This window comes from Entelurus aequoreus, linkage group LG11 (genome assembly GCF_033978785.1).
Source record: "Entelurus aequoreus isolate RoL-2023_Sb linkage group LG11, RoL_Eaeq_v1.1, whole genome shotgun sequence".
Classification (NCBI taxonomy): domain Eukaryota; kingdom Metazoa; phylum Chordata; class Actinopteri; order Syngnathiformes; family Syngnathidae; genus Entelurus; species Entelurus aequoreus.
The window spans coordinates 33755066-33781877 of NC_084741.1; the positions used below are offsets into that span (position 1 = coordinate 33755066).

General features: G+C 41.5%; 1 protein-coding gene across 1 annotated transcript in view; it reads left to right on the plus strand.

Annotated features, from left to right (window-relative positions):
* creb5b (cAMP responsive element binding protein 5b) overlaps nucleotides 1-26812 on the plus strand; it is a 161995-nt gene that overhangs the window by 22133 nt on the left and 113050 nt on the right. Inside the window, exons 4-5 of the mRNA XM_062063041.1 lie at nucleotides 6771-6892; nucleotides 23473-23630. Coding sequence (XP_061919025.1) covers nucleotides 6771-6892; nucleotides 23473-23630 — 280 coding nt within the window. The remainder of the gene's footprint in view (nucleotides 1-6770; nucleotides 6893-23472; nucleotides 23631-26812) is intronic.

The following is a 26812-nucleotide window of genomic DNA, read 5'->3' on the forward strand; positions in this document are numbered from 1 at the left end:
TGTCATACTTGATCATTTCACGATATTGCCATATTTTTGCTGAAAGGATTTAGTAGAGAACATCAACGATAAAGTTCGCAACTTTTGGTCGCTGATAAAAAAAGCCTTACCTGTACCGGAAGTAGCGTGACGTCACAGGTTGAAAGGCTCCTCACATTTCCCCATTGTTTACACCAGCAGCAAGAGCGATTCGGACCGAAAAAGCGACGATTACCCCATTAATTTGAGCGAGGATGAAAGATTTGTGGATGAGGAACGTCAGAGTGAAGGACTAGAGTGCAGTGCAGGACGCATCTTTTTTCGCTCTGACCGTAACTTAGGTACAAGCTGGCTCATTGGATTCCACACTCTCTCCTTTTTCTATCGTGGATCACGGATTTGTATTTTAAACCACCTCGGATACTATATCCTCTTGAAAATGAGAGTCGAGAACGCGAAATGGACATTCACAGTGACTTTTATCCCCACGACAATACATCGGCGAAGCACTTTAGCTACGGAGCTAACGTGATAGCATCGGGCTTAACTGCAGATAGAAACAAAAGAAATAAACCCCTGACTGGAAGGATAGACAGAAAATCAACAATACTATTAAACCATGGACCTGTAACTACACGGTTAATGCTCACCAGCCAGGCGAAGCTTAACAATGCTGTTGCTAACGACGCCATTGAAGCTAACTTAGCAACGGGACCTCACAGAGCTATGTTAAAAACATTTGCTATCCACCTACGCCAGCCAGCCCTCATCTGCTCATCAACACCCGTGCTCACCTGCGTTCCAGCGATCGACGGCGCGACAAAGGACTTCACCCGATCATAGATGCTGTCGGCGGCTAGCGTCGGATAGCGCGTCTGCTATCCAAGTCAAAGTCCTCCTGGTTGTGTTGCTGTAGCCAGCCGCTAATACACCGATCCCACCTACAGCTTTCTTCTTTGCAGTCTTCATTGTTCATTAAACAAATTGCAAAAGATTCACCAACACAGATGTCTAGAATACTGTGGAATTTTGCGATGAAAACCAAGCTTTTTGTATTGGATTAAATGGTGTCCGAATACTTCCGTTTCAACGATTGACGTCACACGCATACGTCATCAAACATAGACGTTTTCAAGCGGAAGTTTAGCGGGAAATTTAAAATTGCACTTTATAAGTTAACCCGGCCGTATTGGCATGTGTTGCAATGTTAAAATTTCATCATTGATATATAAACTATCAGACTGCGTGGTCGGTAGTAGTGGGTTTCAGTAGGCCTTTAACGAATTGATTATACCCTTATCATTCGCAAAATGTATAAACTTGCAGTAGTTGCACGTTTCAAAATTAAAGTTGTGATAGGAATGATGCCGTTACACTATTATACTATGGCAGGGGTCGGCAACCCAAAACGTTGAAAGAGCCATGTTGGACCAAAAATACAAAAAACTAATCTGTCTGGAGCTGCAAAAAGTGAAAAGCCGTATATACGTCTTATAATGAAGCCAACACATGACGTAAGTGTCTATATTAGCTATAATAGCCTACTATCAGAATGACTATGTGTCGCAGCCTGAAGCAAATCTTTGTTGTCAGAAATTTTGAAATGTAATATTTATTCTACACATTTTTACAACATTAGAAACTATTAGTAAATCAGAGGCTGCTCAGAAGGTGAGATAACTCCTGGAAATTACTGGCTTTTAATGGCCAAAGGTATAGATGTATGTGTCCAAGTTAAAGGAAACGGCAGGCTGTCTTCTTTTAATGGATTTATTACAATCTTTGGCAAGCTAGGTAATGTTTGCTGTGGTCTGGAACAACATGGCACACATCTGAAATGCAGCCAACATTACATACAGATAATGTGTCATGAGACATGCACAACTAATTTAAATACAAAGAGGATAAAAGTAAAGGATATTAAATGAGCTCAAATATACCTACAAACGAGGCATAATGATGCAATATGTACATACAGCTAGCCTGAATAGCATGTTAGCATTGATTAGCTTGCAGTCATCCACTGACTAAATATGCCTGATTAGCACTCCAACAAGTCAACAACATCAACAAAGAAACCTTTGTTGAGACAAAGAAGGAGTGGAACATTTTACATGTAAACAAACTGTTGCGTCACAGTCCACACTATGGTGAGGTCAAGAACCGCTGAACTTAGTAGGACAAAACGATGTTCACCAAATACTCTCATCAGTGAAACATACACACAAACGTATTAAACAGTGGGCTTTCTAACAATTGAGAAGGTTTGTGTCATGTTTGTCCTCAAACAAAAAACATACTAAAACAAACAAAAAAATGTTTCCCCATATTTGTCCATTTTCAATCCTTTTTTAAAAATGCTAGAGGGAGACAATAGGGTGGCACTAAAGAGCCGCATGCGGCTTGAGAGACACAGGTTGCTGACCCCCGTACTATGTATGGCATTACACCATTATACAATGGCATTACTTTTTTTCCAGTAATGGGTAATATATTTCAGCAGACTAATAATTGAGTCAAATAATTCATTAATAATAATAGTAGCTATAATTAATTACTTTTAAAAGTAATTTTTCTGAACAGCGATCACCATTCTCAGGCCCAGCTTGACATCATATTGTAAAAGGCAGGATTTTATTACTCAACATTAGGGCTGCCTTTGACTAAGGATTTTCATAGTTGAACCTGTAAGAGTACAGCTAATGGGGACCCCCACAAATAAATAGATATCGTTTGCAAATGTTTCCCCTTAAAAAGGCTATAAAACACAGAGATTAGATGTTATCGTAGTCAATTTGAACTTTGATGGCGTGCAGAGAACTTGACTATCTAGAGCAGTGTTCCCATTGTTGGGCCGCAAGTGCCCCCCGAGTTGGGTTTCTCAGCTGTGGTCCGTTTGGGCGTCAGCGGTACTCAGTTGTAATACACTTTTCCACCACTTGAGGCAGTAATGACAATTTCAAACAAACAAAAGAACTCTGGAGCTAAAGAAGTTTCGTAAGCGCAAAAATTATGACTGAAGTGGTGAAGCTGTATTTTCATTTGCACTTCGCTTATATTGACTGTTTATTTAAGAAACATGTTCATTATTATTTTAGTTCAAATGTATTTATTTTACACAACTTAAGGCAGTCACACTCCACACAAGAACACAAGGTTGTAGTACTCCATCAAAGTGTATATTGTCTTTGACCAGCGCCTGAGACACATTACTCTCATCAGTCAAAAAACTTAATTGTATTTATTTTTGATAGATTTTTGCTATTTTAGTTAAAAAGTGTTTTGTTTTTTTACACTAACACTTCAATACTATATATTTTTTAATATATTTACAAATAATAATATGTATATTGTTTTCTGTAACACCTTTTTCTGATTGAAAGTTTCATTATGGATAAAATCGATTGTTATAACTATTATTATGATTGAAGCACAGGAGTGCATGTGGTTAGCAACGTTAGCAAATTGCTGGTTTGCAACCACGTGACCTTCAGGTTTCCACAGGAAGGCGAATATTCAACATGGCTACTATTTATTTACATTTAGCAGTGCAGATGAAAGCGTATTTGAAAAGTTCAAACATTTTTTTTCACTTTATGATGGGCTATTTTAGTAAATCCGGAATAACTTTTACCCAAATCCCTATTGGAACAAGTTCTATAGGCCAGTGGTTCTCATGGGGGTACGCGTACCCCTGGGGGTACTTGAAGGTATGCCAAGGGGTACGTGAGATTTTTTTTAAATATTCTAAAAATAACAACAATTCAAAAATCCTTTATAAGTATAAATAAAAACCTATCTTTTTTTCCAAATAATTCAAGAAAGACCACTACAAATGAGCAATATTTTGCACTGTTATACAATTTAATAAATCAGAAACTGATGACATAGTGTTGTATTTTACTTCTTTATCTCTTTTTTTCAACCAAAAATGCTTTGCTCTGATTAGGGGGTACTTGAATTAAAAACATTTTCACAGGGGGTACATCACTGAAAAAAGGTTGAGAACCACTGCTATAAGCGACAACACAGCACGTATGCAACATTTTCACTCTGCCATAAATTTGAGGTGACAGCAACCCATGTGACGTTACATGAAACCCAGCACTACGTTTGTTAACATCGGTGATTTGCCATGTGCCATCGCCAACTATTGGCCGGGCATGCATACTGCAGCTTCAACTGTTGTTTCTGCAACTCTGCGTAGATGGGGTTAGTTTTGACAACTTTGGGCCTGATCTACTAAGGGTTTGCACGCAAACTTGATAGCACATGCAAAGCCGATCTACTACTTATGCGCAGAGGATTGTGTCTCTTAAGTGAACAGAATAAGGAGCGCAATAATTCAGTGTGTCTGTCTTCATGAAGAATATATCAGAACGGCCACAATACTGGAAGGAAAAAATGCAAATATTTTCATTCAGCACGCGCAATGTGATCAATCAAGGTGAAACTGCTGTGCCGGTGCAATTTTGCACCTTTTTTTTAGTACGCCTAACACTTAGTATGTGCAAACTGACACAGTTACAGTTACACTCACGGCTATGAGAAAAGAGGTGAATGGGTTGCAAAGACAGACGATGGACAGAGAATCCTCTGTGTCAAAATATTGGGACTGTAAGAAATAAAATAATATTAGACATACCGTCTATTCAGCAATAGAATTTTAGAATTTTATAACTGTTGGTTGCCTAAAGGGGCTGAATAAAATTAAAATTGGCATCAGCTGGCATTTCTTTTTTAAATGCTGTTATTCTTTAATTGAGGAAATGTATTACTATATTACTGTATATCTTCTTTATTAAAAAAATGTCTTGCAATATGCATTTTTTTTTGTTTATCTCATTCCAAAGGCATGAATGCGCTGCTGTTGTAATGGTCCAACAGCTCCTTGCAGAGTGTGCATCAGCAAGCTAAAAACAGTTTCTGTTGTCTTGATTGCAAAGCTATATTGCAAAAAAGGTGTTACAGCAGATTTGTGTTGTTAGTTCAACAACATCGCACACAGGTTGGAAAGCATAATCACATGAATGTGGAGGGTAATGAGTGTTGCCATTGCCACAGCCAGTGAACCATACATCCATCCATTCATCCATCTTCTTCCGCTTATCCGAGGTCGGATCGCGGGGGCAGCAGCCTAAGCAGGGACGCCCAGACGTCCCTCTCCCCAGCCACTTCGTCCAGCTCCTCCCGGGGGATCCCGAGGCGTTCCCAGGCCAGCCGGGAGAGATAGTCTTCCCAACGTGCCCTGGGTCTTCCCCGTGGCCTCCTACCGGTCGGACGTGCCCGAAACACCTCCCTAGGGAGGCATTCAGGTGGCATCCTGACCAGATGCCCGAACCACCTCATCTGGCTCCTCTCGATGTGGAGCCAGTACACGCAAAAACTAATTTAAAAAGGCGGTCTGCACAAGTTATCAACTGTACACGCATGCAGTCTTAGTAGATCACAAGCAACACAACAACCAATTTTATAGTTGCACATTTGGATTTTAGTAGATCACACCCTTTGTCTTTAAAAACATGCAAACATTTGTGTTTAACTGTTTGACTTTGTTAACTTCATCCAATTGCCTACTGTGCAAAGAAACAGTAGCATTTACATTAGGCTACAATTATGACCAATACTCAGTTCTTGATTAAAAACTCAGGATATGCTGGATAGGTGTTATACGACTGAGTAGCTTTTTGGTTTGTTTGCCCATATTATTGTTTAGTTAACTCTCTTATCCGGGAAATCGCAAAAAGCCGCTGCCTGACCATGGCTCAGAAAATCAGTAGAGACTCCTCCCACCCCCACCAAAGACTGTTCTCACTGCTGGACTTTAGAAAGAGGTTCCGCAGCCTCCGTAGCAGAACCTCCAGATTCTGTAATAGCTTCTTCCCTCAGGCCATAAGACTCTTGAACGCATCATAATAATCTCCTCAATTACCCCCAAAAATGGATTAACTTGCTGGAATATAAATACAATATAACATACATCCGTAAACGTGGATGTATATGCAAAAGTGCAATATATTTATCTGTACAGTAAATCTATTTATATCTGCACCTTATTGCTCTTTTATCCTGCACTACAACGAGCTAATGCAACAACATTTTGCAGGTATCTGTACTCTAAAGTTCAAATTTGAATGACAATAAAGGAAGTCTAAGTCTAAATCTAAGTTATCGCGTTCAAATATTGCTCATAAGCACATTTAACCTCCAAAATTGTACACAAATATGCCAAGTACTAAACTGTAATGAGGGCTCATAGGTCAGCATGCAAGTCAGAGTCAAGCAAGCCTTGCTCTCCTGAAAGTAGATAAACACACTCTTGAGCTATGCTTTTAGCCTTTGAAACCACCCTGATCCTAAAAATCACCCTCAACTGTCTGAAACCTGAGCTATGTGCATCCCCCCACAAAGCCAAGTTGAATACCACAGCTTTGAGTGAACTCAACAAATGAGACTCCCGCATGGTAGGTGAGATCTGTGCTTTATCAGCTGCAGTGGCGCTGTCTAAAAAGTGTCTCTCCCCCTCCATCCCATTGAAAGTTGTCATGTTTTCTTAACAAATAATAGCAACCACATTGTAGTAATAAACCTCTTTGTTTTTAGAAGCACATTTATTCTGTTACAAAAGTGCAAATGACTTGCTAAACAACAGAAAACTACAAGAAAATCAATCCAGGAAAGCATCCAACCTTCAGTTCATGTGTGCAATGTTATTTCCGTCCTTCTTACATGTATACACTTTTAAACATGGAATAATACTCAAGCCAGTACTTATTGGTTCTCCTTCTCAGACCAGACGCCGACGCCAACGCGCTTCCTGAAGAACTGTGAGGAGGTGGGACTGTTCAGTGAGCTGGACTGCTCCATCGAGCAGGAGTTTTGCAAGGCTCAGGAAGAAGAGGACTCAAAACAGGTACTGCGGGAATAAGAAGCATCAGGTTAAAACAGGTGAACCCAAAGACACTCTTAACAGGGGTCAGGTCAGGTGCCGGTGACCTGTTGTCTTGTGTGGCCATCAATCATGTCACCTTTGCACCGCCAGCACTCCAGTTCAGTTTACTTTGCTTCGGTAGGTTTACAATGAAAACTGGTTGGATTGTTCGCTACGCGGCCCTCAGTGGAAAAGGTTTGATCACCTATGACTTAGGATGTCTTGGCAGTTCTAGTCACGTTTCAAGTGGCGGCCCGGGGGCCAAATCCGGCCTGTGAATGACACCATACCGGCCCCCCGAGTTCAGTTGAAGACTTGGGAGACAAACATTTTGGCAGCAAATTCCTAAAAACACTAGAGTGCTCCTATTGTATGGAGGAACTTGGACCATTGTAAACACATTGACAGATCCTTGCATTGATGTTTTAACTTTGCTAGCAAATATTGGGGGCCAAACTTGTGATTTACATAACTGAGGTTTTCCTCAAAGCACCCCTTTAAGGCCCTGTCTACATTAAATCGGATAACATCCTTAAACAAATAATTATTTAGCCTAAGCAGTGTGTCAGCCACACTAAACCGGTCATGTCTGTGTGATCATGTTTTGTTTTGGTTCGGTTTGGTTTTTGGACCTTTTGTGCACTCTTGTTTGTTTTGTTTCCATGACAACCCATTAGTTTTTACCTGTCCTCATGTCACGCACCTGTCTCACGTTTTGCACTCGCGCACCTGTCACTAATCATGTCACTGTTATTTAAGCCTGTCTTTTTCTGTTGATCGTCCTGGTGACATTATCCTTACTCACTCTGCTTCATGTCATGTTTACGGTTTCATGCTTAGTTCACGCTGCTTGTTTCATAGTCCATGCTGCCCTGTTCACGTCATCGCAAGTAAGTTTTGTTTATTAATGCCACAGTTAGTGTCTTTTGTTTTTTGTCCATAGTTCTGCCTTTGTGCTAGTTTTTGTTTTTATAGCCAAGTTTTGTACTTCCGCCATTGTGTGCGCTTTTTGTTTATTCCTTTTGATAGTGTTAAAATAAAGATGTCATTATCTTCACGCCTTGTCCACTCCAACGATTCTTGCATCTCGGGAAAACGAACAACCCAAAGTCCACGTCCTGACAAAACCATTGTTTAAGGTTCCCCTCCTTGGATAACTTTTTACACGGGTAAGTGCGCCGTGTATTTCTTGAATCTCCGGCTCTTAGCTTTGTATGGACTCATTGATCGTTTTCAAACTGAGTTCGGAGAGGAAGTGATGCCAGGAAGACCGCGCCCCACACAGGAAGTGACGTCAGAAAGAACGCGCCACAGCCACCTTCATAACAAGCGGTTTCGTAACTCCTTCTACATGTACAGACGCTTGTGGAAATCACACATGAATACCTTATAGTGTGTAGCACCCCTACTGTAGGATAGCAGGTTAGTACAACAATTAAGATTACTAGGTTCTTGGCTGTATAATTGAGAGACTCGCAATGAGACGTTACGTACTTAGTGGACCACAGAACAACTGCTGGCAAATTTATTGCACAATAATAAACAATAACACATGAACAGTGTGCTTTTTAAATTGTAAATACCCCACAAAAATAAATAAAAATAGAGCTCTGTTGCAAAAATTCAAAAGTAGCAAAATAGAAGAAATGTCCTTTTTAAATTGTCCTTTCAAAAAGTAAATTCTACCCGGGTAGTAATGAATTGAACACTGTCTATATTCCTTGGTTGGGAATCCTTAGTTCTATTGTAATCCGTTATTCCATACTGATTCGGTTCGATACTTGCGACTCTGATGGTGGATCAGTTCGGTTATAGGTCACTGCAGAGTGTGGAGACCGATGCAGCTGGCCACGCCACATCCAAACGCTCCCTCTCCGCAGACTCTCACTCACTGAGACTGGCTCGCCATCATAACTCAAGTCCAGTTTGGAACCAGACTTCAGGATCATACAAAAAACCAATTGGAGTTCTCAGCAGCACAAAACACAGCAATCCAGCTCCCACTGGAACCAGGCTATCTTATGCTGCTTTTCCAACAATTGTTTTGAAAAGTGACAAGTATTTTAACGTATAAAACCTTGTCTTTGCAACACAACGATATGACTCGTGCCTTCACTCTTTGACGTTCAGTGAAGGAATGTCTGGAATGAGAAAAGTGCATGCTACCTCTACTGGCCAACATGTGAATAATGTGCTGCGTGCATGTATCATTAATTTAACCCTTTAGTGACCACATGACTTTGACACATCAAGTTTAACATTTTTTAAGTGACCAAAGTGACTTTGGCACACCATAGATTAGAAATGAATAAAAGGAGAATATATTAGTGACACTATATTTCCATATGGGTTACACACTCCCCCCTTAAGTCAGCATGAGTCCCTTCATGTGCTATAACATCTTGACTCAAATTGCTATAACCTCATGACTGTCGTAGTCACCTAAGGAAATGAGTGCGTGATTGAAACTGTCTAGAAGACTTTGAGCAAAAGAGATGAAGGGTTTACCCAACTGTGGGTAGTTCAATCGGTCTGGTGGCCGCCGTGACCTTACAGATCGGCGTACCATATTGCCTTCCCCACAGTCATTAGGTAAGTCGGTTCTCTCGGCTTGAGTATCTTGAGCTTCTGGAATTTCAGTGTCATTTCCCGGTTCTCTATTCTCATTACTCTCCAACTGGTGATCTCCAATCACTTCAGGAAATTCCTTTTCTTTTTCAACTGGCAACGCAGGCTCATTACCAGCAGAGGACTCCACTTGTGTGTCGCCCACTACCTTTTTTGTGGGAGGATTGTCTACTACAACCAACTGTTTAGGGATGTCATAGACCTTTGTAAACCTCTTCTCAGTGAGAGCTGAGGTTTCCTCGGGAAGGACTGTGTACTCCTCTTCAGACTCAGAACTTTCCTCTTCTTGGACCTGAGGAGAAATTTGTCTTGTCCTGGGACGACGAATCGGCCTTGGCTGATTGGGTTCCTCATCCTCGACTTCAACCAATTGCCCGCATGGCAGCAGAAGATCCCTGTGTAAAGTGCGGACTGGACCATCTTCATCCACTGGCTGTACCTTGTAAACAGGTAAGTCTCCCATCTGTTGTAAGACACTGTACACAGCGGACTCCCACTTGTCAGCGAGTTTGTGTTTGTTCCTCAGACGGACATTTCTCACCAGTACTCTATCTCCCACTTCAAGTGCAGACTCTCTGACTCGTTTATTCCACTGCTGCTTATTCCTCTCAGCAACCTTCTGGGAGTTTTCAATGGCTGTTTGATAACTCTCCTCCAGTCGAGACTTGAGATTTTGCACATATTGGGAGTGAGATACTGGTGTTCCTTCCCTTACGGGTAGGTTGAATGCAATATCGACTGGAAGCCTGGGTTGTCTCCCAAACATTAACTCATAGGGACTGAACCCAGTGACCTCGCTTCTGATACAGTTGTAGGCATGTGTGAGTGGTTTAACGAAATCACGCCAGTGACTCTTCTCTTTTTCTTTTAGAGTACCCAACATGCCAAGAAGCGTGCGGTTGAACCGCTCAACCGGGTTTCCCCTCGGGTGATAAGGACTGGTTCTCACTTTCTTGATACCGGCTATGGCACACAGTTCTTTAATAGTGTGGGATTCCAAATCTCTTCCCTGATCACCGTGCAAGCGTTCAGGAAAGTCGTAGTGAACCAGGAACTGCTCCCACAGACACTTTGCAACAGTAGTAGCTTTTTGATCTTTCGTGGGTATGGCTACTGCATATTTTGTAAAGTGGTCTGTGATGACCAGAATGTCCTTAGTATTGTGGGAATCAGGCTCCAGTGATAGGTAGTCCATGCAGACTAATTGCATTGGCCTATTTGTCTGGATACTGACCAGCGGTGCTGCTTTCTCAGGCGGAGTCTTCCTCCTAACACACCGGCCACAGGTTTTGAATCTTGTGCTCAACATCCGCAGCTATTCGTGGCCAGTAGAATCTTGACCGTACTAAGTCAATGGTACGGTCTATGCCCATGTGTCCCATGTCGTCATGGAGACACTTGAGTACAGTGACTCTGAGGGACTCTGGAAGAATGAGTTGATAGATCGTTTCCTCTTCACATTTCCGCTTCCTGTACAGGAGACCGTCTCTCATCTCAAGGCGCTTCCATTCCTTGAGCATCAGTTTGAGTTCAGGAGAATTAGGACCGATGTTCCGAGATACTGGGCCTCCAGATTCCAACAGATGAATAACATGTTTGATGGCAGGATCAGCTTCCTGTCGTTCTCGGAGGTCATCCTCACTGAAGATGGGTACCGTCACATGACCTAATAATTTTTCATCACTGTAGATGTCTGGAACAGCGTCGGCGTTGAGAGCTAGGGATTCAACCAATGTGATAGAAGGTAAGTTGTCGGTTTCTCTTATCAGGTGTCGGTGACATAGGGCTGTAACTGCATCTTCAGGTAAGTTTAAATGGTCAGGTGACGATGATAGATGATGTGAGGTGAACCGCTTTATTCTCTCTCTTTCTTCCAGTGAAGCGTCATCCTCAACCAGCATTCCATGCGGTCGCCTGGAGAGACCATCGGCATCTTGATTGCTCTTTCCAGCCCTGTACTTGATGTTGAAATTGAACGTAGAAAGGGCTGCTAGCCAGCGATAACTGGCAGAATCTAGCTTAGCTGAGGTGAGTATGTAAGTTAACGGATTGTTATCCGTTACCACAGTGAAGTTGTTACCATAGAGATAGTCCTGGAACTTCTCTAGGATTGCCCATTTTAAAGCTAGAAACTCCAGCTTGTGTGCTGGATATCTGGCCTCACTAGATGAAAGGCCCCTACTGGCATAGGCGATGACCCTTGATTGGCCATCCTGCTCTTGGTATAAAGCAGCTCCTAAACCAGTAGTACTAGCATCCGTATGCAGTGTATAGGGGAGCTTTGCATCTGCGAACCCCAGGATGGGAGAAGATGTGAGCTTCTCTATGATGCATTCAAAAGCATCCTGACAAGCAGGTGTCCATCGTTCTGCGAACGGCTCTTTTGGATTGAAATATTTCCCTTTACATGTCGTCATCTTCTGGCCTTTTCTGAGAGGTGGATAGCCAGAAGTGAGACTGTTTAGTGGTTTCACTATTTTAGAATAGTCCTTGACAAAGCGGCGATAATAGCCGGCGAAGCCTAAAAAGGACTTCAATTCTTTTATGGTCTGTGGCCTTGGCCACGTTTTCAGTGCAATGACTTTCTCTGGATCAGTCTCGACACCATCTCTTGAGACGATGTGCCCAAGATAACGTACAGACGTTTGGAAGAATCTGCACTTCTCGGGAGAAAGCTTGAGACCATATTCTCTTAGCCGTTGAAGGACGTGCAGAAGCCTGGCCTCATGTTCCTCCAGGGAGGCAGAGAACACAATGAGATCATCAAGAAAGACAAGCACCTCTTTCAGGTTAATGTCACCCATGCATTTCTCCATTAGGCGCTGAAATGTACTCGGCGCATTGGTTATCCCCTGGGGCATACGGTTGAACTCCCAAAAACCCAGGGGACAGACAAAAGCAGTTTTGGCTTTGTCACTCTCTTCCATACCAATTTGGTAATATCCGGACTTGAGGTCCATTACAGAAAACCACTGTGACCCGGTGAGGGCGGAGAATGCTTCTTCGAGGTTTGGTAATGCATAAGCATCCTTTATGGTTTGCGTATTCAACTTACGGTAATCGACACAAAGTCGGACATCACCGTTCTTTTTCTTTACAACGACTATGGGTGACGAGTAGGGTGACTCGGACTCCCTTATCACACCAGCTTCTAGTAGTGTTTTAAGGTGTTTCCTCACAGCCTCATAGTCATTGGGATGTAAGGGTCTTGAACGCTGTCTAAAAGGCATTTCGTCTTTGAGCTTGATACGATGCTTGACTTTGGTGGCATGACCAAAATCAAGGTCATGATGTGCGAACACATCAGAGTAACCATTGAGTTTCTCTGTGACTCTGGTTTTCCATTCCTCTGGTAGAGGAGAATTGCCGAAGTCAAATGTCAGGGTGTTGTTTGTGGACTGATTTGGAGAAGAAGTTGCACTACAACAGTTCACAGTATCTGCATTCTTGTAAGGTAATGGACTTTTTTTAACAATCTTATCAGGAACATGTAGTTCTGCGACAACACAGTTTGTGGGTAGTGTTATGTCATGGTCTGTCTCGTTTCTCAGCCAAACAGCCAACTTGTGTTGAGGCTGCTGGGGCAAAGTGACGAGGCAACAGTCAACGAAAATGCCACCAGGTAAGACAGACTTTCTTGGCTGTTCCAGAACTGCCAATTTCTCCGTATTTGCAGGATTGACTTTGACCTGGCCTTCCACAAGGACTTTATCATGTGCAGGAATAACTTGCTGCGGTTTCCCTTTGAGTGTCATTAGACCTATTTGCCCAGTGCTCTGTAGCTTTTGTCTAAATTCAAGTGCACTGAGGATTTGTTTGTAGCCATGAACAGTTGAAGTGGTCTTTTGAGTGTTGTATTGGCACTCTTCATCATATAATACATCAAGTACGTTGGTCCCTATTAGAACAGGCAGGTCACTGCAGGAGCGTTGATCAGGGACAACTAATGCTAGAGTGTTCACTTCGGGTGCAGTGTCAATAAACTCTTTTGGCAACCTAATACTGACTTCTACATAGCCCAAATATGGGACAGACTGACCATTAGCACCTTCCACATCAAGAAGATTGAATGGCTGGATAGGCTGTTCTGACAAGTGCTCTGTGTAGAATGAGTTTGAAATTGTGGTCACCTGAGACCCTGTGTCAAGAAGGCAGTTACAATTTACACCTGACACAGTCACTTCACTGATGCATTTGTTGCCAATTAAACCTTTTGGTTTTTTAGATTGGTGCATGGTTCTGTGAGAATAACTTGAAATATTTTGTTTGGAGCTTGTGTTAGTCTTTGTTCCTGTTTGCTCCTCAACAGGAACAGGATTTAAAAATCCTGTTTGCTTTGTTCGTCCCACGGCTTTTGTTTCTCTTTGAGTTCTTGGCGTTTAGCCTCAACAACCTCCGGGTTGGGCTCGTTGGGACAAGCTGGTGCTATATGCCCATCTTCGCCACAGTTAAAGCAATACCACGCTCGTGGTCTCTTTTTGCCTCTTAGGACAGCCTCTGTCTTAGGCTCTCTTTCCTTGGGTTTCTTTTGCTTAGCTCCCTTGGAGGTAGCCTTAGTGGAAGATTCATCCATGGACGCTTTCAGGTTTGCCAACTGGGCTTGAAGTTGTGCAAGTTGTTTTTGTATTTTCTTTGTACTCTCATTATGGTTGTTCTTTACAGCAGCGGCTGCTATGTCCCTCTCATCTGTATCAGATTTGTACACGTTCACATTATTAGACTGCACTTTAGCTTTGTGAAATCCAACATGTTGCTTCATACGACGAGATCTGGCAGCCTGCTTGTCTTCCTCCGTCCTCACTAAGAGCAACAACTCGGAGAATGAGGGTGGGGCATCCTTCTGCAGTTGGGACAGCTGAAGATGTGTGATTAAACTATTGTTGAAACATCCCCTGCAGAACTGTTTCAGCAGTTGCCGGTCTGCGTCGCTGGCAGGAATGTCATTCCTCTTGACTACTTCGCTCAGTATTGACTGTAGACGATGTAAATAAGCAGAAGCCTTTTCACCCGGCTCTGCGTCGGTGGTAAGGAATGCTGTAAAGATCTCCTCAGCATCATCCACAGTACCGTAGGCTGAGTCAAGAACATGCAAATAGTCACATGGGCTCGACTGGGGCCCAAGATGCTTTACAACATTTACAGCTGGAGGAAGGAGACTTTCTACAATCCTTCTGACCACTTGCTTGTCAGGGATTGTGGTATCGCTGAAGTAGAACTCGACATTACTACGCCAAGTGTCATAATCGACTTCCAGGCTGGGGCAGGGAGTTTTCCCAGAGAAAGGCCCCAACCTGGCATGGTGTGTTGACGACATGTCACTGCTCTTTACAATATGCTCCACGACCATTCTCTGCACCTCAGGTGTGTTAATTTGGTCAAGTGGTAGCTGAAAGGGTGATCTGGCACCACTAGGCAGGGTTTGTTTAAGTGGGACCGCATTCATATTTAGAGTGGACTGAGTCGGGGTCTGGACAAACTCTGGTTCAACTCCACTCTTGTGAGGAGTAGACGAGGGGGTTTGGTGCTCAACTTCCTCATCTCGTTGAGCTGGCCGGCTTTCTTGAATTCTGGCCAACTCCTCTCGCAGGACTTTCTCAAAGTCTGTGCCACTCAATTTTGCAATGCTTTCCAGCTCACACAGGTAGAATTTGGTTATGTTTGAACCTGCATTAGCAGCATAAACACTAGATAAGAGCTGCACATAGTGTGTAATTTTGTCATCTGAAGAAGGTCTGTTATATGGTAAATCACATGCAAGAACACTAACACCTTCACCAGATTTAAACTCAACAATAGCAGAATTTGGGAATTTAGCATCAGAACTGTCAATTTTAACCACTCTTTCAATGGACCCATATTGATTCAAAAAGTCAAATACCTCCTCATCTACTTCAGTACCAGACATGCCACTGACCAGTACTGAACTGGGTACCTTAATGTTTTCAGACTTAATGACATCCATATTTCAAGTATTTCAAACATGCGATTGCAGCTATTTCGGATACAACACTTCTCAGACAGCAAGAGAACTTTCCAATGTCCGGGTCAGCTGTGATTCTACTTACCGAAAAACTTTGTCCATTTGTCGAAGGAGAGACAACGAGAAGGTGGGCTCCCGTGAATGTGATAAAAAAAGGTGGCGCATGCTTTGTATTACTTGGCCGACCATGGGAGGAGTACGGAAAACAGCGAATGCTTCTGGACTGGCAAAGTAGACTGTATCAGTTATTGTCCGTCAACGTCTAGGTCCAGAGTATATAAAGTCACCAAAAAGGAATGAACAATGAAGGTGAAGGCAAAAGAGTGAGGAGTGTCCTGACCAGATATCTACATCCCTAGATTGATTGATGTAAAATGTTCTTATCACATTGTTTACTTTCACGTGTCTATTAAATATTTGATTAACTTATGATGATTCAGGTGTGATTCACTACAATAGGGCCCCACAGCACACTGGATTCCAGTTAATTGAAATACCACAATGGATATTGTTCAGATAAGTTCAATTTAAGAACTTGCATACAAAGCAACACTGGAGGTGACTATGACGTGCGCATTTTCCACGCATGCGTACTAGGTCGCGTTGCGCCGGCGGACGGAGGGGGAGGGGATCTTAAACAACCATTGTATGTGTGTGTGTGGACAAGGATAAGGTTAGGTGGGATTTACCCTGGATAACCTTAGCCGGTGGTGTAGAAGGGGTCTAAGTCCTCTCCGTTTTGGAAATAACACATTTTTACGTAATGTAATTTATATAACTAAGGTTTTAGCTTGTTTACTTCAATGCAGTCAGTAGTTATTTATTTCAACTTATATATATATATTAGTGGTGTTACTTAAGGTTCCATTTTAGGTTTGCTCTTTTTCATCATTTGGGCTATTCAACAGGCGGGCTTTTTTTTTTTTGATTGAGATTGATTGAGACTTTTATTAGTAGGTTGCACAGTGAAGTACATATTCCGTACAATTGACCACTAAATGGTAACACCCGAATAAGTTTTTCAACTTGTTTAAGTCGGGGTCCACTTAAATTGATTCATGATACAGATATATACTATCATATATACTATCATCATAATACAGTCATCACACAAGATAATCACAATGAATTATTTACATTATTTACAATCAGGGGTGTGGAGGGGGGGGGGGGGTAGGATATGGACATCAAGTAGTGGACATAGAGAGAGAGAGAGAGAGAGAGAGAGAGAGAGAGAGAGAGAGAGAGAGAGAGAGAGAGAGAGAGAGAGAGAGAGAGAGAGATCAGAAGGCATAAGAAAAAGTATCTGCATTTGATTGTTTACATTTGATTATTAGCAATCCGGGGAGGGTGTTAGTTTAGGGTTGTAGCTGCCTGGAGGTGAACTTTTATTGCGGTTTTGAAGGAGGATAGAGATGCCCTTTCTTTTATACCTGTTGGGAGCGTATTCCACATTGATGTGGCATAGAAAGAAAATGAGTTAACCTTTGTTAGTTCGGAATCTTGGTTTAACGTGGTTAGTGGAGCTCCCCCTGGTGTTGTGGTTATGGCGGTCATTTACGTTAAGGAAGTAGTTTGACATGTACTTCGGTATCAGGGAGGTGTAGCGGATTTTATAGACTAGGCTCAGTGCAAGTTGTTTAACTCTGTCCTCCACCATGAGCCAGCCCACTTTAGAGAAGTGGGTAGGAGTGAGGTGGGATCTGGGGTGGAGGTCTAGCAGTAACCTGACTAGCTTGTTTTGAGATGTTTGGAGTTTAGATTTGAGGGTTTTGGAGGTTCTAGGGTACCAGGAGGTGCATGCGTAATCGAAAAAGGGTTGAACGAGAGTTCCCGCCAGAATCCTCAAGGTGCTTTTGTTGACCAGACAGGAGATTCTGTAGAGAAATCGGGCCACAAGTTACATTAAAAAAATCTGTGAAAGGCTCACATTTTTGCAGCAGATTCTTAAAAACACTAGAGTGGTGTCATCTTTGCAGATGGTCCCTAAAAACAGCAGAGCTCTCCTGTAACTCTGACAAAATTAATAAACCAAATGTCTACTGTAGAGGACGCTGGTCTTCCGAAATATACAAAATAAGTGAAGTGATTTATATTTATATAGCGCTTTTTGTCTAGTGACTCAAAGCGCTTTACATTGTGAAACCCAATATCTAAGTTACATTTTTAAACCAGTGTTGGTGGCACTGGGAGCAAGTGGGTAAACACAGCAGTGACTAGGTTGACAGAAGCGGGGATTGAACCTGGAACCCTCAAGTTGCTAGAACGGCCACTCTACCAACCGAGCTATACCGCCCCAAGACTAATAGTGAAAGGAGAAGTCCGGGCCACTGGTTCTTAGCTTTTTGTAAAGGTGACCTTCAAAACAATTAATCAAATGTGAAAGGGAAAAACAAATCCACCTAAATAGTTAATGTAAATTAGATAGCTACCAACAGCCTGGCATGTTCATGCTTGGTTGGTTCAGGGGTGTCCAAACTTTTCCCACTCAGGGTGGCAGAGTGAGAAATCTAAAAGATATGGTGGGCCATTTCGATATTCTTCACTTTTAAAAGCAGTAAAATATCTATTTTTTCCAACACAAAAACAGCCTGCATGTCAGCTCTATGCTAACAGCGTCATCATTTAAATCAGCGGTCCCCAAACTACGGCCCACGGAAAGTCCCAAGTTAAAAAAAACAAACAAACAATTTTAATTTTTTTTTTTTTTTTTTTAATTATTATTTTTCTAAATCTGTCCTTTCTAATCCACATTCTACCGCTTGTTACTCCCGATGTCTCCTAGCTGCTCAGGCAAATCATAATGTCTAAAAATAAATTTTCCCATTGATTGATTGATTGATTGATTGAGACTTTTATTAGTAGGTTGCACAGTGAAGTACATATTCCGTACAATTGACCACTAAATGATAACACCCGAATACGTTTTTCAGCTTGTTTAAGTCGGGGTCCACTTAAATTGATTCATGATACAGATATATACTATCAGATATATACTATCATCATAATACAGTCATCACACAAGATAATCATCAGGGTATATACATTGAATTATTTACATTATTTACAATCCGGGGTGTGGGATGTGGAGGGGGGGGGGGGCAGGGGGGTGTTAGGTTTGGTTGTTATCATCACTTCAGTCATCAACAATTTAGAACAGAGAAATGGACATTGAAACAGTGTAGGTCGATAAAGTGACATCATCACGCTTGGAATATATATATATATATATATATATATATATATATATATATATATATATATATATATATATATATATATATATATATATATATATATTATATATATATATATATATATATTTATATATGTATACACAGCCCGGCCCCCGACCAAATTTTTTTAACCCAATGCGGCCCACGAGTCAAAAAGTTTCGGGACCCCTGATTTAAAAATGTTCCCGGTACATTACTTTAATTTGCTTTTTTTATTCGACATTCTATGTTTTTTCAAATGCATTTTTCTTAATAATATTATTTTCTATATGTGTTAAAAAAAATGGCTATATGGCTGTTAAGAAATTAGCTGTGGGCCGCGAATTGTCCCCGGGCCGCACTTTGGACACCCCTGTTGCAGGTAATAGTGCTAATCATCCATAATGATTATTCATGCTGAAGTTTTAAAATGTCTTATTTTATGTTCTTTCTCATTACTTATCATTTTGAAAATGCTTAAACGAAAATTAAAAGTATGTTGGAGTTCGGGTGTTGGTGGAGGGAACAGTGATAAAGTCATCTAAATAATTTGTGTTAAAAAGGGGGCAGATAAATATAAGAATAGTATTCTTCCATCTGCTCCTTTCTGATCATGGAAATGTATAAGAAACAAAAAAACAATGAAAGTGTCAACCGTACGTGGCTTGTATATATGCATTTTCATGAAAGGAATAAAAAGAAATGATGATGATGATGATTGTCATAAGTAATTACAGCACTCTACCATATAGCGTCCCGTACGTACTACTGTATATAAACAAAACTTGAATGGTACTACATCAACACCCTATTTTGGCATGTTCAGATATAAATGTTGTCTTGTGTCACCTCTTGCACTCAGTCTTGTTGACTGTGACAGACATGGTTAGCGGGCGGAGATTTTTCACTCATTGCTGATGAGTGGTTGAGAGATGGAGTTCTCCACCTGTAACTTCCAATAAAACTCCAGTCTCCTCTTAAGTTGAAGCACCCGAGACACATTTGCACACTTGTTGTTGTACTGTTAATTTTCAGATGTGGCAGATGAAGAAGACACGTTGGTACTTCTTATCTAATCTGTCTGTCTGGGAGGCTCGCTGTTGCAGAGCATGTTGTCTAGGTGTTTTGACTCTGGATCTTGTCTATGCGTGGGTCAAGCATGTCTAGCCTCCCCAGTCTGTGTGCTTTATGATGGGAGGCTGTGCTCAGTCAGCAGAGACTCTCTGGGGATGCAGAGCTACATATAAGGAAACGTGAAAATTAGAGCAGGGGTTTCCAATCCTTCATTATTGGCATATTCCAGTCCTTCTCAAATAGTGGGGCGGGCCCCCGTGGAGGGGGCGCGTTTTTGTTTGTTTTGTTGCCGTACCAGAATGTGATGAAGCGTACGTAGCACTTGGCTTCACTGTAACCACGGTGGGAGACGAGGAAATACTGGTGTGTTGTTTTCTTTATTGTTAATAAGCTTACAATGTTATGCAGAGGTATAGTTATAACAGTTTTATAACCTACTCAGACTTCTTCTGTCCGGGTGAGATGCATGACTCAAGATCTAGAATAAACTTACAGGAAGCAACGGCGCCGCTATAAATAGTTTGTCTGCGATAACAACAATATCACTAATACTTGGGTAATATACAAATCACGAAATGTAAATGTAGTATTGTTTGCAGTTTTTTAATAGTTATTTATTGGATTTTATGAGCGAAATAGTGGAGCTCCCATTGGCTCCGCTGTAAGCGGACTTTTATTTATGTTTGTTTATTATTTAGAATTTAGAAGATGAGGTGGCGACTTGTCCAGGGTGTACCCCGCCTTCCGCCCGAATGCAGCTGAGATAGGCTCCAGCACCCCCCGCGACCCCATAAGGGACAAGCGGTAGAAAATGGATGGATATTATTTAGAATGCATTAAAAAAAAATTCCATCTGTCGTCATGTCTTTTATAATGATTGTAAACGATAGGCAAAATTCCCCAAAAAGTTCAGTTCCCCTTTAAAGGTCATCATTTAATGCAACCTCTGATTTGTTTACATTTCAAAATATTTTTCCCATTGGACGTAATATAAGTAGAAATCACCTTTTTCATTTTCTGTACAGGCAATATTAGTGTTGACATTAGGATTTCTGTCATGTGAATATGACCATTGGTTTTAAAAAATGTGAGGGCTTCAAAGAAGTGTAAATATAAGTTATTTACCAGCAATTGAAATTTAAAATTAAAATGTAACCCCGCCTTCCGCCCGATTGTAGCTGAGATAGGCTCCAGCAACCCCCGTGACCCCAAAAGGGATAAGCGGTAGAAAATGGATGGATGGAATGTAACAAATGATACTACCGGTATTTATAGTCACGATGGAGAATGGGGCAGGGCACAAAATATTTTCTTCTTCCTAGAGAGGGTGTAACAGAAAATATTTGAGAAGCACTGGAATATTTTAAAAATAAATGGAAGGTGGCCCACAACATTTCAGATCAGGGTCGTACTAAAAATAACAAAACAAGTTTGCATAGCATAGCATTCAATAACCAATATCACAGTATTTTATTGTTTCTTTACGCTAATTAACGGAAAAATTCAATCATTATTATTTGTGATTTTTTTTATTTAATTTCGTGTTTTAAAATAAAATATACGATTATTAAATTATTACTTCTATTTATTAATGTATTAAGATGTATTTCTGAGCATAAAAATCGTAGGGAGTTGAATGTATTATTAGTTTGTTATTGTGTCAGAAAAGTTTTGATTTCTATTTGCCAATACAAACTTTAGTTAAAAAAAAAAGATAAAATATTAGTTTTGTTGTAGTCATGACAGATGGTATTATCAATGTGTACAGCACTGTACTTTAGATCGTGTTTGGCGTGTTGAATGAACGGTTGAATATTAAAGTGCCCTTGTATCCTTAAATTTTTCTGAATGCCGCCCTCGGTGTAAAAAGCTTTGAAACCTCTGGTTTAGAGATTAATTTCACAGGGTACATAACAATTGGAAATCATTACCATATGTAACATAAAGGAACTGCAAGCGGGTGAGACATTTTACAGGTGTTATTAGACATATTGCATGTTTGGTTTAGGATTTATGATTGAATATATTTTTTATTGCTTTTTTTGCATTATCTTAGGATTCTAGGAACATTACTGTCATATTGAGTAAAAAAACACATTTTGGTGTTTGCAAACCTTAAAAAAGCACATGTTTCTAGTAAAACCCACAAAGGTACATTAATACAGGCAGTATTAGACATATTGCATGTTTTGCTTGAAAAAATGTTGTATTGCTTTTTTCGCATTATCTCAGTATTTTAAGAACATTACTGTCATACTGAGTAAAAAAACTCTTTTTTCTGTTTGCAAACCTTACAAAAAAAATGTTTCTAGTAAAACTCACAAAGATACATTAATACAGGCATTATTAGACATGTTGCCTGTTTGGTTTAGGAGTTATCTACTGAGCATGATACCAGTCACCCTCTGCATAGCGTTATCAGAAGCCAGAGGAGCCTGTTCAGTGCTAGACTGCTTCATCCCAAGTGCAGGACTAATAGACTAAAAAAAAAGAGGAGGGGGGGGGGGGGGGGCGTAGTAGGATGACAGGGGATGCAAAACAATAACAATACTGAAAAAAATTGCAACAAAAAACAGCGCAATTACCAGTGCAATACATTTTCATAACATAGTCACTACTGCATAGTTTCTCTTGTTATATTCTTATTTTTACTGTTATATTTGTATTCTTATTGTTGCTTTTTTTTATTTTTTTTTATTGTAATATTTCTTATTTTATTTCCCTTTATACTCCCATTATTTACTTTTTACTTACTTTTTAAATTCTATCTCAATTCTGTACACTGCTGCGGGAATTTAAATTTTCCTGAGAGAACTCTCCTGAAGGAATCAATAAAGTACTATCTATCTATCTATCTATCTATCTATCTATCTATCTATCTATCTATCTATCTATCTATCTATCTATCTATCTATCTATCTATCTATCTATCTATCTATCTATCTATCTATCTATCTATCTATCTATCTATCTATCTATCTATCTATCTATCTATCTATCTATCTATCTATCTATCTATCTATCTATCTATCTATCTATCTATCTATCTATCTTATCCTTGAATACATGTTTTATTGCTTTTTTTGCATTATCTCAGGATTCTAGGGACAATACTGTCATACTGAGTAAAAAAACTTTTTTTTGTGTTTGCAAACCTCACAAAAGCACATGTTCCTAGGAAAACTCACAAAGATACATTAATACATACCTATGTAGATATTCGACACACACTTCAGTTTGCAGTAGTGTAATTCAATAGATTACATTCTACTCACTTTTTTGTGACATTGAAAATGCTTCAGTCAGCTGGGATAGGCTCCAGCACACTCACACTGTAACCCTCGCTGGTAGAAAATGAATGAATTACGTACTTCTGATATTATGACATATAGTTATAAAGAAACACACATGTAAAAAACAATATAGAAAATAATGACATGATAAATAATAAGAAAATTAAATGTACACCAGTATTTGTCTTTTAGCGTTTACATTTCATCGAGGATGTCGTTGTGGCTTGTACAGCCCTTTGAGACACTTGTGATTTAGGGATATATAAATAAACATTGATTGATTGATTGATTCAAGTGTCTCTCTCATTAAAAGTTGAACAATTAAAAAAAAAAATATTTTGACCTAATTACTGTTTTTCTTTTCTTTTTAAGAGCATCTCTCTGCACGGCCCGGGGGGCCAAGGCCAACACCAGCAGGCCCACTCCAGAATGGGCAACCATGATACCAGCATAGTGATCCAGCAGGCGCTACCCTCTCCTCAGTCCAGCTCCGTCATCACTCAGGCTCCATCCACTAATAGACAGATAGGGTGAGTAGGAATTCAGTCCAGCACGCAGGACAAACTGAACACAGGTCAATGTCACGTGACGCACCATCAGTCGAAACATCTTCACTTTGTATCTTCTCACATCAAGTGTGCCTCCATTGTAGCAATGTGCTCGACCTGTCTTCGTTAAGCCGATTGTCATCCTCGCTAGTCTCTGAGGTAATGTTAGTGTTTTGTTACTTTTTCAATCAGGGGTATGGCGGCCCACGTTTTGCATTGTCCCCTAGCAGAACATGGCACAGATGAGGTCATTGTCAAAGCCTCGGTAGACACTACTGAGGCTTGAACAATAGTTTAACATTTCATGTTCTAAAATTGCTGCGGGGACTGCGTTGTGTGTGTGTGTGTGTGTGTGTGTGGGGGGGGGGATTCTCAGTCATGCCACAGGTGTGTAATAACAACACCAGCAATCTGCGTTGTGGAGTGAAATACAGTGGAACATCTGAGGTGGGAAACATTCCTTCCTAAACACCAAAAACATTCCCATTGAAAGCAAAGGAATTAAAATTGGTCACTCTTTTATGGCTGTCATTCACAATCCCTATGTGGGAAAATGTCCAAAAACCGTCAACAATACTCCATTGACATGCCGTGACATGCATATTAACCAAGTATTATCCACATTGTTATTATAAGAGCTAACGCAGAGGAACTACTTTTAGTAACGCCGTGCATTGATCACAGAGAAGGACAGTAACTCCTGCAGCAATTGACATACTGAGGCGCTGCTGCTGAATTGCATTTTCAGTTGGTGAAAGTTCGTGCTGGATTATAACTCATGCCTCTCACCTGTATAGCAGAAGGTTGTGGTCATAAGCCGAGAAGTTGGTCAAGTTTGACATAAAATTTAGACCCGATGACATCGCTAGGAAGATGCGACAAGATGTTTGTGTGCTCCCAGCATTTTTTACTCGATTAGTGAGAATTATGATGGATGCATAATCTAAAATCTAATACATATATATTGTATGTTATGCAATATATCATTATCATTTTTAGTCTACTTTATACCTGCATTATGCTTTCCATCCTTTGTAACTGAGCTACTGTGTGGAACAATTTCCCTTGTGGATCAATAAAGTTTGTCTAAGTAAGTCTAAGTCTAAAAGGGGAGAACAAGTGTTGTGCTGAAATATATAAACATCCCATTATAAATGATAAATGGGTTATACTTGTATAGCGCTTTTATACCTTCAAGGTACTCAAAGCGCTTTGACAGTATTTCCACATTCACCCATTCACACACACATTCACACACTGATGGTGGGAGCTGCCATGCAAAGCGCTAACCAGCACCCATCAGGAGCAAGGGTGAAGTGTCTTGCCCAAGGACACAACGGACGTGACTAGGATGGTAGAAGGTGGGGATTGAGCCCCAGTAACCAGCAACCCTCCGATTGCTGGCACGGCCACTCTACCAACTTCGCCACGGCGTTAGTCTGTATCTGTACAGTAAGTGATTGTTCTATTATGTTTGTTTTTTGTATTTCTTGTTTAGCACTTAGAAATAGTGTTTCACTACAGTTGGATCTCCTTAGCACCCAAAATCTGCTATTTAGGCTAAAAAATATCAGGTTGTGGATCACCTCCCTATAGAGTGGACTCTCACATTATTAACCCTACCCTACTTGCGGTCCCTCATAGTTCTCATTGGGTTGAGTTTTTTCTTGCCCGGATGTGGGATCAGATCCAAGGATGTCGTTGTGGTTTGTGAAGCCCTTGGAGGCATTTGTGATTAAGGGCTATGTAAATATTGTAATATCTGTGATATTTGCATTAGTGGACTGTGTCTTTAAGGGTTTGGGAAGCGCGCATGTGCGGGTGAGTTGGCGGAGAACTTGAGTGTGTGTGAGCGTGAGTTGTGGCTAACAGCAGCTCTTGTATGTGTGTGCGTTATTTTTTGGAACTACAACGAGTTACCGCTTGTTAATAAAGCGATTGAGCATCGCATCCTCGTCTGTGTGACTCCTTCTCCACTGCGGGGCATTACATTGGTGTCAGAAGTGCTTCGATTTCAACCCGCTGCCGGCCGCATTGTGGAGCGAGGATGTTCGCCGACCGCAGCGCTCGAGTGAAGGTAGAGAGAGGAACTGGAGAGTGTGCGATTGACATGCCGGACGCAGTTTGCGCCGAGCACGGACGCCATGAAGCCAGCGTTTCGCGCCACATGGACAACAGTACCGCCATGACAGAGCGGCGTCATGACGCAGGAGCGCATGCGCCGCCGCCGCAGAATGTAAACAAACATGGCGGCGGCCATGAGTTTGTGTGGGAAGCATTGAGGACGCTGAAGTTTTCCGGGAAAGGAAGCTGGGAAGCTTATAAAATTCAGTTTGAGCTTGTGGCTAATAAAGCAGGCTGGACTGAGGAAGTGAAGGCAATACAGTTGGCTTTGTCACTGACGGAAGAAGCTGCGTCCTGTTTGCTCCTGCTGAACCCGGAAGAGAGACTTGATTACAGTGCGCTGGTTGCTGCACTGCAAAGGCGTTTTGGAGAGTTTGACTTGAGGGACTCTTTACGCTGTGAGTTTAAGCAACGTGTCAGACTACCGGGTGAGTCGCTTCCGTGCCTGGCTCATGGGATCGAGAGGCTGGGTCGGCGTGCGTATATCGGAATGCCGAACGCAATCCAAAACGAACTGATACGTGATCAATTCATCCAAGCACTTAAACCTGATGAACTGCGCTTGCGCGTCCAGCTCGCCCACCCCACATCCCTGGCAGATGCACTCGAACTTGCTATGGAGAGAGAGATCGCCACTGGGGCAGCACTTGAGACATTTTCCCGCCCAGTTTCGGCTGCATCGTTTACGCAGGAAGCGGAACAAAGACCGGCGTGGGTGGAGGAACTTGTATGTGCGCTGCAGACCCGCCCAACCCAGTATGAGGAAAAGAAGGACAGACGAGCGTGCACTGCTGTCTGCTGGGGGTGTGGACAACTTGGCCACCTGCTGCGGCGCTGTCCAAATAAGAAGGACCAGCAGGGAAACGGGAGAGGGTCTGTGTAGCCCGGACGACACGGACCCCTTTAGCCAGTTACCGGGAGCACCAGCCCTTGAGTGACGAGACTGTTGTGACTGTGGGCTGGACAGAAGTGGGGGACCCATGTCATGTTTTCGTGCAGATTGGGGGCATGGCCTGCACAGCCCTGGTTGATACTGGATC